The 16,451-nt window shown below is 38.1% G+C and overlaps 1 protein-coding gene across 1 annotated transcript in view; it reads right to left on the bottom strand.

Annotated features, from left to right (window-relative positions):
• Positions 1-2,670: 2,670 nt before the first annotated feature.
• The window catches only part of LOC107713473 (FERM domain-containing protein 4B-like), a 49,157-nt gene continuing 35,376 nt past the window's right edge, over positions 2,671-16,451 (bottom strand). Inside the window, exons 8-20 of the mRNA XM_016518987.1 lie at positions 11,191-11,267; positions 10,188-10,326; positions 9,900-10,041; positions 9,670-9,803; positions 9,455-9,571; positions 9,139-9,367; positions 8,853-8,900; positions 8,512-8,644; positions 7,758-7,922; positions 6,672-7,375; positions 5,670-5,790; positions 3,347-3,541; positions 2,671-2,748 (exon numbers count right to left, since the gene is read on the bottom strand). Of these exons, the coding sequence (XP_016374473.1) occupies positions 3,373-3,541; positions 5,670-5,790; positions 6,672-7,375; positions 7,758-7,922; positions 8,512-8,644; positions 8,853-8,900; positions 9,139-9,367; positions 9,455-9,571; positions 9,670-9,803; positions 9,900-10,041; positions 10,188-10,326; positions 11,191-11,267 (2,178 nt within the window). The 3' untranslated portion in view covers positions 2,671-2,748; positions 3,347-3,372. The remainder of the gene's footprint in view (positions 2,749-3,346; positions 3,542-5,669; positions 5,791-6,671; positions 7,376-7,757; positions 7,923-8,511; positions 8,645-8,852; positions 8,901-9,138; positions 9,368-9,454; positions 9,572-9,669; positions 9,804-9,899; positions 10,042-10,187; positions 10,327-11,190; positions 11,268-16,451) is intronic.

The following is a 16,451-nucleotide window of genomic DNA, read 5'->3' on the forward strand; positions in this document are numbered from 1 at the left end:
ACCACAAACCCACTTGACAACTGGAAGGATGGTGTGTGTGTGTGTTCATGAAGGACTAATAGATGGCCATTGTTTGCATGGGTTTGGAGTCAGCTGCAGATGACCTGGCTGATGTCTTTGTACAGCTGGTGGCTACAAGAGCAAGGGGAGGTTAGACAGAAGGGCACAGCTGCAGCACAAACATCCCAGCATACTTCAGAAGCAGCCCCGGGCCACAGTTCATCAGAACAAAGCCTCTGTATCGCTCTCATTCTCAAAGCCAAGAGCAGAGGGCAATGTGAGGGGAGAGCAATCACTTCAAGAGCTGTAGGGTGAATGTCATAAAGAAACACCACACTAAAACCAAAAGGGAAACAATTAGCTTGACACATTCAAATGTTTTGCATTTTGAAATCATTCTCATGATTAAAACTTACTCCCCATTTCAATTTTTTGGGGAAAAAAAGTCACATTACTGCAATACAATAATGAAAATCATTAAATTAGGCATGAACCGAGTACAAAAAAATACTACGATATATCCATAACTCATTTTAAAATGTTTAATATTTTATTAAATAAAATTAAATATATTTAATATATACTGTATGCATGATTGATTAATGATCGTTTTATTCATGTAAAAAAATAAGAAAATTATGCAAAAAATTTATTTTCTGCTTTTTTTTCCAGTATATTTTGGATTGAAATATAGTCTTACAGTATATTTATTTTCTATTACATATTTTAATGAAAATGACACTGGCTTAGAGTTTATAGGTCAGAGGTCACAATTCTTTTTTTTTTTTTTCACGAGACCAAATCTAAATATATTTGGACTCTTTCAATGTATTTTAAATGTTACTTACTTTCTACTAACCAGTTCAAGTGTGAACATAAATACATGAATTATGGTTATTTATCAAAGGTGTAGCATAAAAAGCCAGCCAGCCACATGATGTGTTGTGAGCTCATTCTGTACACAGATGACTGATTGCTTATCTTCAGGTGAGTGGCTCATGTGCTCTTAGCTGGAGTCTCAAAACTCGTTTTTCTGGTTTTATACTGTAACTCCACACATGAGGTCGAGCTGCTTGTTCTCATGAGAATTCAGAGTCTGAAGTGATGAAAAAACTGTGTATAGCTTTAACACAAGGGATTATGTTTTTGTATGTTAGAACTTTAATATTTCAATATTTCAGCTACTATTAGACAAATATACAATGAATCACTTGTATTGATGCCTGTGAGTTGCTTTTTCTTGTGTGTCTGTTCAAAGTATAAATGTAACCATTATTGCATTAAATTGACTTCTTAATGTTAAATAATACAAAAGTCATATTTATAGTCCTAATTGTGGTTTACTGTCATGCTTAGTCAAGCTCGCCACTTCATTATTGCATCCCAGCAGGTGGTATTTCCTTATGAAGCCATTAGAAAGTTGTATTTTCGATTATAAAAACCTAAACCATTCATGCTCAATTCTGACAAAATACAAAGAAAATACATGTTGGTTTTCTCTTTTAATTCCAATGAATCTTTTTTAGACAAATTACTAAGAACCAGCTTGAGAAATCCAAACTATATATTATATGCTTTAAAAACAAATCTTTCAAAATGATAAAAACAAATCTCTCTAAAAGATGAAAAATGTATCAAATGTTTTTACAGTATTTACAAACATATACAGTTCCCTTCTAAAGAGAAAGAGAGATGCTGTACGCTCGGTCACGGTTTCCAATCTTTCAGAGTGAGCAAAGTCCATTAGAGTATAAAAGTGCAGTAAATGGCCATAATTATTGTAACCTGGATAATTGTTAGTGACAGTATAAAAACAATTATACTCCCATACAGTCATGTTTCAACAATTAAGAGTTGTTGCAGTCCGTTTTAACAGGATTAGAAAAGAAAATGAATACTTGGCACTGACTGATGCAAAGTAACATGTTGATAGACCTGATTTACTAGTACAGAAACACTGCTTGTGACTGGTACAAATGTTAGTTGTGCACGAATAAAAAAAAACAGCACTGCTGGTTGTGAACCAAATTAAAACGGTCCCAGTACAAAGCCAGAAAGGATGGATACTTATTGTGAATGTATTAAAATTGAACCTAATGACTGAGAAAATACTGAATGAAAAGGCTGTTGCTGCACCATCACGTTCCATGCACTCGGTTTACAAACACACAAAAACACTGTAAAAAATGTTTGTCGAGATCAGCACAAACGACTAACAATCCAAGTGTGAAAAAAGCATTGCGGAATATTTTGGTGAGAGTTTTGCACATGAGAAAAATCTGGTTTCAATCCTTCATATCATTGTTTGCATGAGCCTGATGAAATATTAATGTTGCAATATCCTTCAATCTCACAGTGTGTATTGGGGCGAAGTATCCAGTTCATTTGCCCACAGCATCAAAAGCTTCTTCCAAAGTTTCCACAGCAGCTGTGTCTTGAAGACGAAGTGCTTTCCCATAGGTTTGTTCACAGAGAGAATGCATTGTCCATTCTCGAGTCGCTTAGCAGGATATACTTCACACGCATGTTTTAAGGCTCTCGTCCGGCAACATTCCTACCTTTGGAACTTAATAACCAATGGGATGAGAACAAGGCACATGAGAGTGAACAGTTTCTCTCACTCTCTACACTATCGTTCCAGGTTTAGAGTTCTCATGCCAATGGAGCGTCTGCTGGTCTTCAGAGTCAAAACTGCTGTCCATTGGGCTGCTCGTGTGTGAATCATGGTGGTTCACATCTATGTAGGATCTGCAAATAGAAAAGGGAGTAAAATGTTTTAATAATAAAAAAGAAATGTGGACAAATACGCTGATTTATTGAACATTTTAAACCCCAGTAGCACATAACATACCAGATATACTAAAAACCAGAGTCACGGTCAATAGTTTTGCAAGAAACACAATGTTACAAAAATAACTCCTTGTGCAGCTGGTTTTGCAGCATTGTGTACTAAGGAATTCAGTATATCTGGTCAAGAAACAAGCCTTGTTTCCATATTGATGCTTTTTGATTAATACGTTTAAACATGTTCATCACAGATTTGAAGTAGGTTGAGTGAGACACAACATTACTGTACAGTGTTAAACATTCATACACCTAAAGCAGACCATACAAAAACACACACGTATGCTAGTCATAACTTGCACACAGCAATCAAAAACAGTGCAGGGTCACATGCTTCCCCTCAAAACGAGACCTCACCCTTTTTTTGGAAGCAAACACACAACCATCCCACCACCAGTGAGTAAGCGCTAGAAAGTGCTGTGGAAAAGACTGTGGTTTTGTTAACCCCTGAGTGATTTGCCATTATAGTTAGAGAGGCAAATGCGAGTCCTTTACATCTCACCAATGTTTTATGTGTTGTCTGTTTCACTAGCAATTAGTGTAAAAGTATTCCGGGTCATAACCGCTGGCAACAGCACCCGGCACCTCTAAAGGTGCTGGCAACGGGCTTCTCCTGCCCGGAGTCATCCACCTGTACACGGGTGGGTATCTGTCCATAACAGGGTCAGGAGGCAGAGCCAGCAGATGGGGGTCAGGGCTGGTTTGGGAGGAAGGGTAAGCAGCAGTCAGATCAAACTGATAAGTGTTCATGTGTGCTCACTACACACAGTTAGACAGAGACAGACCACTAGATGTATGCTGATGCTTAAAGGGATAGTTCACCCAAAAATAAAAAAAACTGGCCATTTACTCACCCTTTATGTTGTTGCATATATCATTTTTTTTCTGGCATTTTATAATGTTATTTTTTTTGCCGTAAAACATTTGGTTTCTAATATGTGAAAGTTATGGAAACTAGATAACATTTTTGGCTCACTTTTCAGCAAAAGTGTCCTGTATAATTTCCTGTGTAATTATTATATCAGCTATTTTCTATCTATTATATCAGCTATCAGTTTCTATATAAAGAAAATGTAACATTTGATATATTATTATTGATCATGTATAATAAATATAAAACGATACATATAAAATTGTCTATATGTTCACCGAGGCTGCATTTATTTGATCAAAGATAGAGTAAAAACTGTAACACTGTGGAACATATTACTATTTTTTTTTCTTTTTTTTTTATGTTCCTGTGATCTTCATTTTCAGCAGTCATCTTCAGTGTCATATGTTCCTTCAGAAATCATTCTAATATGCTGATTTGGTGCACAAGAAACATTTCTTGTTATCACGTTGAAACCAGTTGTATTGCTTAATATTTTTGTGGAAATTGTGATTTTTTTTCAGGATTATTTAATGAATGGAAAGTTCAAAAGCACATTAGAAATATAAATATTAACATTATAAATGTATTTATTGTCACTTTTGATCAATGTAAAGCATCACTGCTGAAAAAAAGTTTTACCTTCTTTAAAAAAAAACGAACTGATAAAACTAACTGAAAAATCTAATTAATGACTCTTAAAAACCCTTAAAAATATTGAAGTTTGTGAGGAATACAATGGCTTCAAAAGACATAGAATAAAAATGAAAAAGTCTTATGGATACATATGGATGCTTGACACAATCTCTATATATTTGCATTTTTATAGAAGAAGAAACTCATACGTTTGGAACGATATAAGGGTGAGAACACAAGTGTGAACTACTCCTTTAAAGGTTGCTTGAAGAAACACGAGCACATTTAAAAGGAAGCCATGCAGTTGTACTTTTACAACACACAACAAGCCAGACATCCTGAGACGCTGACTAAACAACAAATCACGCTGAGCACAGACAGAGCAATCCCACACGGCTGCCGCTTTACTTACTATCAAGGGCTACACTTAGCAAATGAAGCTTTATTAACTCTTGCATGTCTTGCACCACCAGTTTGAGGCGGGGACAAACCCATCTGCTTCATCTGATAGCAAGAGGAGGAAGAAGGAAGAGGAGGAGGAGGGAGGGAGGAAGAGCAAGCTTGGGAGAAATGAGGAGGATAGTACTGAGGGCTGGCGGGGTAGTGCCAAGCACGTTTAGAGTGCGAGCTGGAGCCTCTGTGAGGGAAAGAACGGTCATAAGGAGAACAAAGCGTGAGAGCAGGTACCGCACCAGCGCTCCTGCAGAATTAACCAGATGCAAGGTGTCAGGCAAGCTGTTAGCTAGAACATGCCCATAAACAACTGTAGCATATCAGCTAAACACACAGAAAAAGGTACAAAAGCTGTTACTGGGACGGTACCCTTTCAAAGGGCACACCTTTGTACCTAATTTACCCCTGAAAGGTGCATATTAGCACCATGTATTAGTACCTAAAATGTACAAATTGGTACCAAAATGGTACATATTAATACCTTTTGAAAGGGTACCACCCCAATGACAGATTTTGTACACTTTGGCAAACATCATAAAAGAAAATTATACATTATCCAAACTAGAATTTTCTTTGAAAAAGTAAAAATCTAGAATAAAGGGTGTTTTACAGGGTATTCTTGGTGGATGCTTACTGGCTAAGTCAAAAAGCCCACCCAAGCTTCTGTTATATGGATTGGGACCCTCATTCAATGTAGGACTATGAGATTTTTCACCTTTTTTATAGTGAGACACTATAGACCCAACGCAGTAATGAGTTTCTTGGCATGGCATTGTGATGGTAGTGCGTAACTCTGGTTAAGACGGTTCAGATAAAGGCTAATGAGGTAATCAGTAAAGGACGATGGAGCACAGAAGAGTTGTACCTGCTGTGTAACGGTTGGCTGTAATGGACAGTGTTGTAGCCGTAGGACTGATGATGTGCGGGAGGCATATCGTACTCTGACATTGCCATGACTGGTCGACCGTGCCAGTTTCCCGAACCCACTGCGATGAAATTAAGATGAAAAGAAATTAATGAAGGAGAACCTCATGCAGATAACATTACTGTTCAAGAGAGAAGAAAAATTACTCAAGACAGCATCAAAAAACACTCAAGGTTTTAAGACTGGCTTGGGTAATTAAATGGCCGATATTTGACTGTTATGGCAGATTAACAAAAGTTTTAGATGCCCATTAAGTCACTTCCAAATGTAATAATATATAAATGGCATGTCAAAATTGTAATGAAAATTTCTGAAGTAAAACTGAATTTATATATACAGTGGGTACGGAAAGTATTCAGACCCCCTTAAATTTTTCACTCTTTGTTATATTGCAGCCATTTGCTAAAATCATTTAAGTTAATTTTTTTTCCTCATTAATGTACACACAGCACCCCATATTGACAGAAAAACACAGAATTGTTGACATCTTTGCAGATTTATTAAAAAAGAAAAACTGAAAAATGCTCAGTATTTAGTAGAAGCACCCATTTGATCTAATACAGCCATGAGTCTTTTTGGGAAAGATGCAACAAGGTTATATCCTAATCCCACCCCCCCTCTCTCTCCCACTTCACTTCCTGTCAGCTCTGATCTGTCCGAAACATAATAAAGGCAAAATTTATTGTAGGCTGCCACATACAAGTATTCTATGTATTCTTGTATGTGGCAGCCTTTATGTCCAAGACAAATTTCCCTAGGGATAAAGTAATCTTGAAGATGCCAAAAAAAGGCTTTTTTTTCCCTTATTCATGATTTCTGTATTTTTTTCTTTTGATTGAGTTCAAATGTGTCATTGTGAGATTCACCGACTGACATTAGAAGTCCAGAAAAATTTCTAACATGAGGAAACGCAAGGTAGCATTTTTATGCAACAGTTCTCACCTGTCGAGTAGGAAGTTGTACTGTCACTGCGTACGTAACTCGATGACATGGTCCTGTAGCCCAGGTTCTGCTGCGGTCCCCTGTAGGTATCATACCCTTGTTGTCTGTGCTGTCGGTTGTACCAACCACGCAAGTGTTCCACCACTTCACCCCTTTGCATGTTTTTGACAATATTCTCATTCCTGGATGGAGGACGGTTCCTTGATGGCCTTAATGTGGCATAAAGGTTATGAGACAAACCATCTATCTCGTCCTTGCCATAGTTCCCATGAGGGCCATGTCTGTAGTAGGATGGGTTAACATTATAGTGTCCTTCCATCTCAGTCTCGTACGGTCCATTTGGGTACACCTCAGGTTCGATGTACCGTGGATACCCGGTAACGTAATAGGCTGTGGTGGTTGGTTGTTGGTGAGGTTGGGGTGTATAACCCCGTGTCTCGTTTTGTGCTAGGTTAGGCATGCTGCCCGTGTTGGCGTATATGTTACCCTGCCTCCGCCGATGGCGGTTTTTAGCACGAGAATGGCAGCCGGGTACGGAGTACTCCACACTGGATTGGCTGGTGTAGGAGGAACCATCGTCAAGTATCTCAGTGCTATTGCTACGACGAGGAGGAGATATGGTGAAGACGGGCTCGGATGGCTCACTTTCCGTAACGAACTGTGACTGAGATTCCAGACTGCCGCTGCGTTGCCGAAAATGAGTGCTGCATGCAGGAAGAAGAAAAATAATTTGTGAAAACATTTTTTGTTAAATAGTGGATGGAAAGTACAAATTTGAATTGATACAGTTTAACAATTCAAATTACTGGAAACCCAATAATTGTTTCACATTGGTTTGTAGGCCATTTTACTTCACACAAACACTTACAAAAAGCCATATCTAGGCAAAAAAATATTTTAGGATGGAGCAAAACTAGAAAATTTCTAAATTTTCCAAGTTTTTCTTTGACTTTTCCAAGCCTGGAAATCCCTGACCTTTACATGTTTTCCATGATTGTTGGAATACTGTGTTTATTCCTTACTAAATGTCATTCAAGGGTCACACTAGTGGGTGGGTGAATAAGAGGGGTCGATTGTGTTCTGTACCTGAGCTGGATGCTGCTGTAGGCATTGCGGGGAAGTTGAGGGGTGGGGGGCATGCTCCGCGAGTCAGAGGGTTGGCGTGAGGGTTGACGGTAGGGACTGCTGTGTGTCGATAAGGCGTCTCCGTGTATATAGGCCACAGATTCTTGGACTTCACCATAATTTATTCTAGAACACAGATAAGAACAATGCTTTATCAAACCAAACTTCCTTCATGGGTGGTGTTCTTACCACACACAAAACCTCAAAGTAAGTACACAAAAAATATTCACAGCATGCCACCCTTGTACCTAGTTAAATCTAATACAAAAACTCAATGGTTTTTGAGGAACAAATAGCAAATGACTGAATCCCATATCATTTTACAGACAGATTTCAGTCGTCTGGCCCCAATGAACTTCCACCACACTAGCAAATTCTATTAATGCCCGTTGTTCCTGTGAGATTTTCCAGAGCAGCTTTCCAGCTTATGCCCCTTCCACCCCCACTTTGTGATTATTGCTGTAGTTTTTGCAGTCAGGCAGCGACATGCTTATTCCTGGGGCACTATTTTTAACACTGTGAGTGTTTGGGCTGATAAGAGGAGATTGTGAAGAAAGAAGTCGAGGCAAGGGAAGGCTGGAATGCACGGCTGATTCCTTTTTTCGCAGGTCTTTAACTAGCTCAACAGCACAAAAGCAAACAGCAGCCATAGGCAGGGAAAGGTAAGAAGTGCTCAAGCTTAATCCCAAAGAGCTGTGGTTGGCAGGACTCTCACCTGCCGCAGTCCTGGTAGTCATCATTGGCGTGATCTATGTGATCTGAATGGTATGATGCAGCGAAGGAGTTTGACGAGTTGGGACGTGGAGAATACTGCACTGAACGTGAATGTTGTCTCTGCGATGGCTCATCTAAGACAAAACAAATTAATAAGATTAAGAGGGTAGCCACCTAGTCTAGCCTGCAGAGATAAGTAGCAAAGGCGTTTATACACTACTGTTCAAACGTTTGATGAATACTTTTGAAATTTTATTCAGCAAGGATGCATTAAATTTACCAAAGGTGACAGTATAAAATTCTACCCTGTTAGAATACTCCATTATTTATAGCAATACTCACCATCTTCCAAATTCAAGCTGTCAGAAAGGCTGTCAAGGTTCACATCATCTGCAACAACAAGAGAGATTATAGTTCTGCGTGTATTATTTCCTTGCCGCCATGATCCATTACCTCTACATAACATAAAACATTAGCTCATCACAAGTGAAGCATCAAACCTTGACTGTCAACACAGTGCAAGTTTGCTTACACTGTATAAGCATGCATGTTTTCAGGGTTCACACACATTTTGACCAACACGTGTGTTGATGACATATATATATATATGATGACTAAATATATGCACCAGCAATGATGACGGAAGCTCTTTGCGTGGGCTCCTTGCCAATCTTCACTCTGTAATCATTAATCTGATTTTCGATCTCCTGGAGTTTTTTGGTAGTGTCCAAAAGGTTTCTCCTACGTTTCTTCTTCACAGTTTTACAGAGCTCATTTTCATAGGCAAGTTTTTTCGCTGCCTCCACAATCTTCTTCTGGAGCGCAAAGCAGCTCTCCAGGTTTCTTAAATGAGGATCCTGCAAGGAAAAAAGTTGAATTAGCAAAGTACACAAAATCAAGCAGTTCTTGCATAATTTCTGAGAAAAGCAATTGAGGCAGCCTACAGCATCATAAGGGAAAAGGTCATCCAATTTGAAAGCAGTTCCCACGCGCCTTCGAACAGTAGGGGGCTTCTCTCCTGGTGCCAAAGGATACTCCTTAGGCAACACACCGGTCAACTCCTGATCAAATAAAAAGAGAAAGCAAAGAAAATCTTAAGATATGACTGTTTAAACTGACATAGCTGAAAGAGCATATGGAAATATGACAAGCCACTAACAGCTTCCCGGAGACAAATTTTCTTCAGCTCTTCTTCCTTGAGTGCCAGAATTTCTTTTATGCTCTCCTGTTTGTTCTTCAGTTCTGCAATCTTCTCTTTCTTCTGTTCCTCATTCACTTCATTGTCTCCAGAATCTAAATGAAAGCAAAAGCAAGCTCAATCACGACATCGGTACGAATGACATGAGTTCATTAAGCTGTTCTTGGAATGGGAGAAACAGGCTGTCTTACTGGAAGAGACCAAACTTCCATTGCTGGCCATGATGAGCTTGTCTTTACTCTCCATGCTGACCAGCTTACTGTTCCTTGGAGCACCATTCTCTGTGAGATCCATGGCAATATCACCCAAACTTCTTGCTGTAGTTATTTTAGCCTTTAGGTATGTAAAAAAAAAAGAGGTTATTACAGCATCTCAATCACTTTTGCATGCTCTCAGCCTAGAAACAGAGTAATGATTTGTGCAATTCTGAATTTATAAGTAATAATATAATAAATAATATAATAATAAAATATACTCACTTTACTCTGCTTGCGGTCCAGGTAGAACTGGTGTTGGCTGATGGCCATCACCCAGATGGTTTTGATCAGAGAATGGCTGGCATACCACGCGTAGATGACCTGACCAGATTGACCAAATGTGCGTCTAGAAGTTGTTCTTCTGTGGATTAACACGTGCACACTGAAGCCAAACAACGCATTTGATCCTATGTTGTATCAATAATTAAAATATTGGTTACTGTAACAGTAATCATATAAATGGTAAGATAGAACAGTAAAAACATTTAAAAATGACAATAAAAAGTAGTCAGGTTTATTCAAACTAAATAGCTTTTTAAATCCAAATAAATTAGATGTCACCACATCAAGCAGTTTTAAGGTTACCGGATATATAATACCGACTGACTATAAAGGTGGTCAGTTACACTGTGGCACAATGTCCTGTGGGATATCATCTTTGTTTACAGAGCAACCCTAACCTGTATTACTACTGCAACGTGAAGTGACCAATTGCTTCACTGTTGCAGTTCAGCGTTGGAAACACATTAGCTACGTCAAAAGGCTTTGCATTGCTAACATTTACTTAGTCTATTCAAAGGCCACATCCTATAGTCTATAAGTAAAGAAATAATGCTTAGCAAAATCATAAACCGTGCTCACTGAGTGCTTCAACCAGTTTCATTCAGGTTTATAACATGGAAAATGTACATCAAGACATGACCTATTGTAGATTTATTAATAACACTTTAGTATAAGGACCAATTCTCACTATTAACTAGTTGCTTATTAGCATGCCTATTATTAACATACTGGCTGATTATTAGTACTTATAAAGCGCATTCTGCATGACCATATTCTACATCCCTAATCCTACCCAATATATAAAATGAACAACTACCTTACATTAACAATTAATAAGCAGCAAATTATGAGCTTACTGCAGCAAAAGTCATAGTTGATGGTTTGTTAATAGTGAGAATTGGACCTTAAAATAAAGTGTGACTGATTTATCTTGTTCTCTCACCTCTGAGGGTCACTGACCTCTACAGCAAACTTCTTCTCTCGGAAATACAGGTTTTCAAGCTGTTTCCACAGAAAGAGCTACAAAGAAAAAGGAAATGAGTTAGACAGGAACTATATTAGGAACACTGTTACGCGAAAAGTTATGAAACTATCTCAATGACAAAAAAGTCTTACAAACAGGATTTGCACTAATTTCTATGATCTAGATATTTCTTTGTGAGATTCACCCATTGAGAACATTTACATCCCTGTATTTTAGCATTTAAATTATTTTGCGTTCTCTTGTCAAACCAAGAAAAATATATTTTAATTCCCTCCTGGAAACACTATACTCTGAAATCGCTCACAAAAACATCACTACATCAGTATGGATATTGATATATTTAGCTGGAAGCACAAGACAGTTGCTTTGGGTATGAAGCCAATACAATCAAAGCACTACAGAAGCAAAGCGTCCACTGAGCTCACAACTAATGATCAAATTCGCCCTAAAGGGAGAGCTCTGAAAAACAGGTTTGTGGTAAAAGCATGGCCAAAACATCTGCCATTCATGAGAACTGTCCTTTCAGATCTTTATTCCAGAGCTCCATCATAGATCTTCCCAGCTTAGGGCAGGGTAAGTACAATATCCAACTACTATCAGCGTGCGGGGGTGAGGACTTGCCAGGAATGTTAATAAACGCTTCCCACCAGGTACTGCTCGAATGCAGCTCTGAGTAATACACACAGGAACAATATGATCAGAGTGTGGATCACACAGAATATTTGACTGCCGAGAGCATATTAAAACTTGACATATTTCTGACAGTTATGATCAATAACAACAAAATGAATAATGACAACTTATTCTAATTTCAGAGATCTTAAAAAAATGGACCTTACCAGTTCAGTTAGTAAGCCTTTAAAGTCCCTGGATAGCTGGACAGGTTCAGTATAGTCCTGATCTAAAGTTTCCCACAGGGTTGTGGCTTCCTCGAACAATACTCTCTTGTGTGCTTTCGAAGAGACCAAAAGGTGTTGCAAGAGTTTCAGGCGATTGAGCCCCGCCCCTTCCCGCCCCCTTCCTGTGACATCACTAGCACCTCACTTTGCCATTACCCACCTTGAGCGGACTTCTCTTCAAGTACTAGTGTCTCTCTCCGTTTCCGTCTGCCGACTATGCAATCACCTCTGTGAAACTCTCCAACTCACACATGTAATTAAACCTCCGCGTTCACAACTTCATTCTTTCTCTACGGTCACCACCCTCTTACTCTGATACCCGATTCCTGTCCTTGTCAAACCAGACAAACAGGTTACGCTCTCTGAAATACACACACATAGTATGTTTTTCCTCTTGTTCCGATTTGGGAGGGGATTTGGTGCATTGATCATAATGAACACCCTTCTATAGCTATTCATTAATCCATGTTCCTTGTCTCATGTCAATGTCAATGTCTCATTTTTACAGTCTGAACCGTAATCCTTCACCCGTTGGTTTGGATGCTCGTTCCCTTACGTTTCCCAAGGCAAATATGCCAGGAATCTACTACTTCTTGTAATCATTAATGGCTGGCCATGGAACTCTTCACCTCCTGGTGAAAACAGCATGCCTCTCTCATATCATGACTCACTATCTGACAACAACATTAAAGTTTCCTGACCTTTCTTTGACATTAGACAAAATAACTAAAAATATATACTACTTTATATGTTATAAGTCCAAAGGTGGTACTGATCACTCAAAATTAGCAGTATAAACACAATTGACCCACAAACATTACTTTTTTGTCAAGCCATTATCTTATTACCAGAACATGTGATAACGCATTATAATGTATTTCTTATGACTCTGAAATTGTGCAAAATCAGCTAATTTAAAACCAGGACTGGGAACAATAAAAGCATTCTCAACAATCTACTAACGGCAGCAGTTTAAAAAGCTGAGCGAGACGAGCTTTTCAGCATAATTCTTTTAGACAATTAAATGACTGATAACAAGATAAGTCTGAGGGCAAATGAGAGAGCATGCAAATGGAAAGACAATGGGAACAATCTTCAACACAGTCAGGCAAATCTAGGAAGTCTGCAGATGTTAAGAATTAAAGCAAAATTAAATTAAATTAACAAAATAAAAATAGATAATTAAGCTAAACAAAAATAAATTAAAATACTAATTAATAAAAAAACAAAAACAGTTAAATTAAAATAAACAATTTTTAGGGTGGCAAACATGCGGACCCAAACCCTTCATAATGTATTTTTTAGGTATCACTGATCCTGATGTAATTGTCGCATTTGATACCAATTTGTTTAGCACTAGTATCGATACTAGTGGATTCAATTTACACTAATCTAAAAAGCAGCTCATGCTTAATCTGGATGTGTGAAAGTAGTATTTTATAATCCTACACACCTTAAAGTCTTTCATGTCACTGGGCTAATGATGATGCAGTGCAGAAATATGTTGTGAATATGAACACACCCTCAAGATGTGTCACTATATCTTCAAGACTGGCTGCGCTCACACAGTAGCGGAATATGGTTATCAGTCCTTTTTTGGAGTGGTAGATATAGTTATACAAACACACAGATATATGATGAGAGTGATAACTGCATTCTATAACCAAAATTACTGGAACTGCAACTTGTATGAGCTGGACTGTCACACTGACTGTGTGAACTTTGCCACAAAACATTAAACTTAAATGAAAGCACAGATTTAAGTGAAAGAGAATAACTTCAGAAGGTAAGGCATAAAAAAAAAGTAAGTATAACAGAAGCCACACCAGACACCACCAATACATGTGATCAAATATGAGCAATCCAGACGCAATTGTCATATTCTGCATCACCCTCTCTCAGACACAAGACACTCATACAGACAAAATCCCTCTGGAGGTAACCACAAATAAATAGTAAAAACAGTTTAGAAAGAAATGTGAGTGGTGTTTGCATACGCAAATCTCAACACCTTGCTGGGGTGTTGCTATACGGTTGTTAGGATCTTCAGAGTGGTTTTTAATACATAGTCAGTATAATATAAAGTCAGTATTTTCCATATAATACTTTATTCATTTTCTTTGGCTTTAGTGCACCTTTTTTACATTTTTATTTACTTAATTTTGCAAACAACAAGTTATCGTTATAATATCACACATTTTTTCCCACATAATCTAAATGGGTTGTGACACTTGTAACTATATTGCCATCTTTATTTTTTGGCAAGGTGGTCCCTTGCAAGGAGAGATCATATTTCCTTGGCATCAAAATGTTTGAAAACCCCTGCTTTACACGATGACCCAATGATATAGGCTAACACACAAGAGCACATAATTTAGTATAAACACAATGTAAACAATAAAAATGTATTAACTGTCATCTGCCCGTGTCTGATCTTTTAGCAACTTTCCTATACTAAAACTGGGGACAAACTAATGACAGGAGTTTTGATATTTCAAATGTATCTTTATCAGGAATAATACAAAATACACTTCATTTACTTCTTTGATAAGGCATCAGTTCAGAGCCCGGGAAAGTTCAGACAAAAAGTTTCAGAGCTTTTAATACCGCAGACCCCCAACAGCTTTTGCATGTGGAGGAGTTATAGCCGCGAGACCCCTCGCTCTCCTCTATGGCCCCCTGCTAAGCTAATTGTGTTTTATTGCTTGATCAATTGTCAGGGCTGAGTGAAATGCACAATGACGGTCAGATTTGCATAATGAGCTTGGTGTTCTGGAAGAGATTGGGGGGCGGGTGGACACAAAGACTGCCCTCTTTGGCAGGAATTACAATCAATACTGGCCAGATGATGGGTTGCACTCTGACAGGGCCTAGTGTACCTTTAAAAAGAGTGTTAAAACACTCATTCGAGTGGGAAAAGACACAAAAAGGAGAGGGAGGGAATGGGAGAGAAGATAACCAAATTTATTACCTTTTTTTGGACAAGGTACCTTGAAAAATTGTGAATATATGTATATCAATGTACTCTGGCGATACTATGTGATAGCAACACTGTACAATGGTGCCACCACATTACCTTTTTGTTAAGACAAAAGGAGAAATAAAAAGGAAGATGTTTACTCCCGTAACACCCCGTAGATGCCTTTGCCAGGAGAAGAGCTGATTGGGGCTCCATCAACAGAGCCAATCCACATTCAGACATCACCCTGCCGCCCAGCGCTGTTCCCCATGAAGCTCCATAATTACACCCTCTACAGGGAGGGGCTGGTGTTCATTGCTGCAATGCAGCAGGGTTTCAGAGTGGGACATGCCCATTAACACTCTGGAACAGGGCTGAATATACATACACACCCAGCTGCGTCCTACAAAGCACTGGTGTAATGGATGCCAATTAACAGACACTTTAATGAGTGAGGCTGGGGTGAAATATAGAAGCTCTCCTCATAAAAAAAGAGCAATGGTTACTAATCTCTCATGGAACAGACATGTGATAAAAAACGTGATAAATGAGCATGTTCATTAAAAATGTCAATTAACAGAAAATTATCGGTAAGAAATATCTACAGAAGAGGCACACCAATACTGTTGTGTTCACAGGTACTGGGTTAACGCAATGTCTGCTTCTACGAACAAAGAACTGGATTTTACAGCTTATAGTAGGGCTGAACGATTTTGGAAAATAATCTAATTGCGATTTTTTTTTTACCAATATTGCGATTGCGATTTAATATGCAATTATTTTTTAAAGATCTTTATGTTCTGTATTATTCAACAAAGACAAGCTATAAATCATTGTATAATATGACCAACACAATATTAGATAGATTAAACATAAATGTTCCTTTCTGTAGGCCAGGCCTATATGTTAGGATGTAATTGAGTGATGAATGAATTGAAATGACATTTTTATTTAACAACTACAATCACAGTATATTGACTGATTTGCTGAACTTCCAACATTGTAAGCATGTAATAATTATGACAACATAAAGCAATTAACAAATAGCCTGGTGTAAACATTAATATGAAAGTCAGTAACAAATCACACAAACTAAAGTAGATTGCAGAAATATAAAAACACATCTGTTGCTTTACCACACTACTTTAGGTAATTCAAAGTCAATGTAATAAACATATGTAAACATGTGGACTGCACTAAACACTCTCTGTTAAAGGTGCAATAGGTGATTGTCTTCAGAAACATTTTTTGTTATGCTGGTTGAAAGTCTCTTCACATCCCGATAGCAATCATTAAGTTAAGTGGTCTAAATGTATTTGTCTGTATTTATATATTCTGTGGAAGGTGTAGGATCAAGAAAT

This window comes from Sinocyclocheilus rhinocerous, unplaced genomic scaffold (genome assembly GCF_001515625.1).
Source record: "Sinocyclocheilus rhinocerous isolate Xijiao unplaced genomic scaffold, SAMN03320098_v1.1 scaffold57, whole genome shotgun sequence".
Lineage (NCBI taxonomy): Eukaryota > Metazoa > Chordata > Actinopteri > Cypriniformes > Cyprinidae > Sinocyclocheilus > Sinocyclocheilus rhinocerous.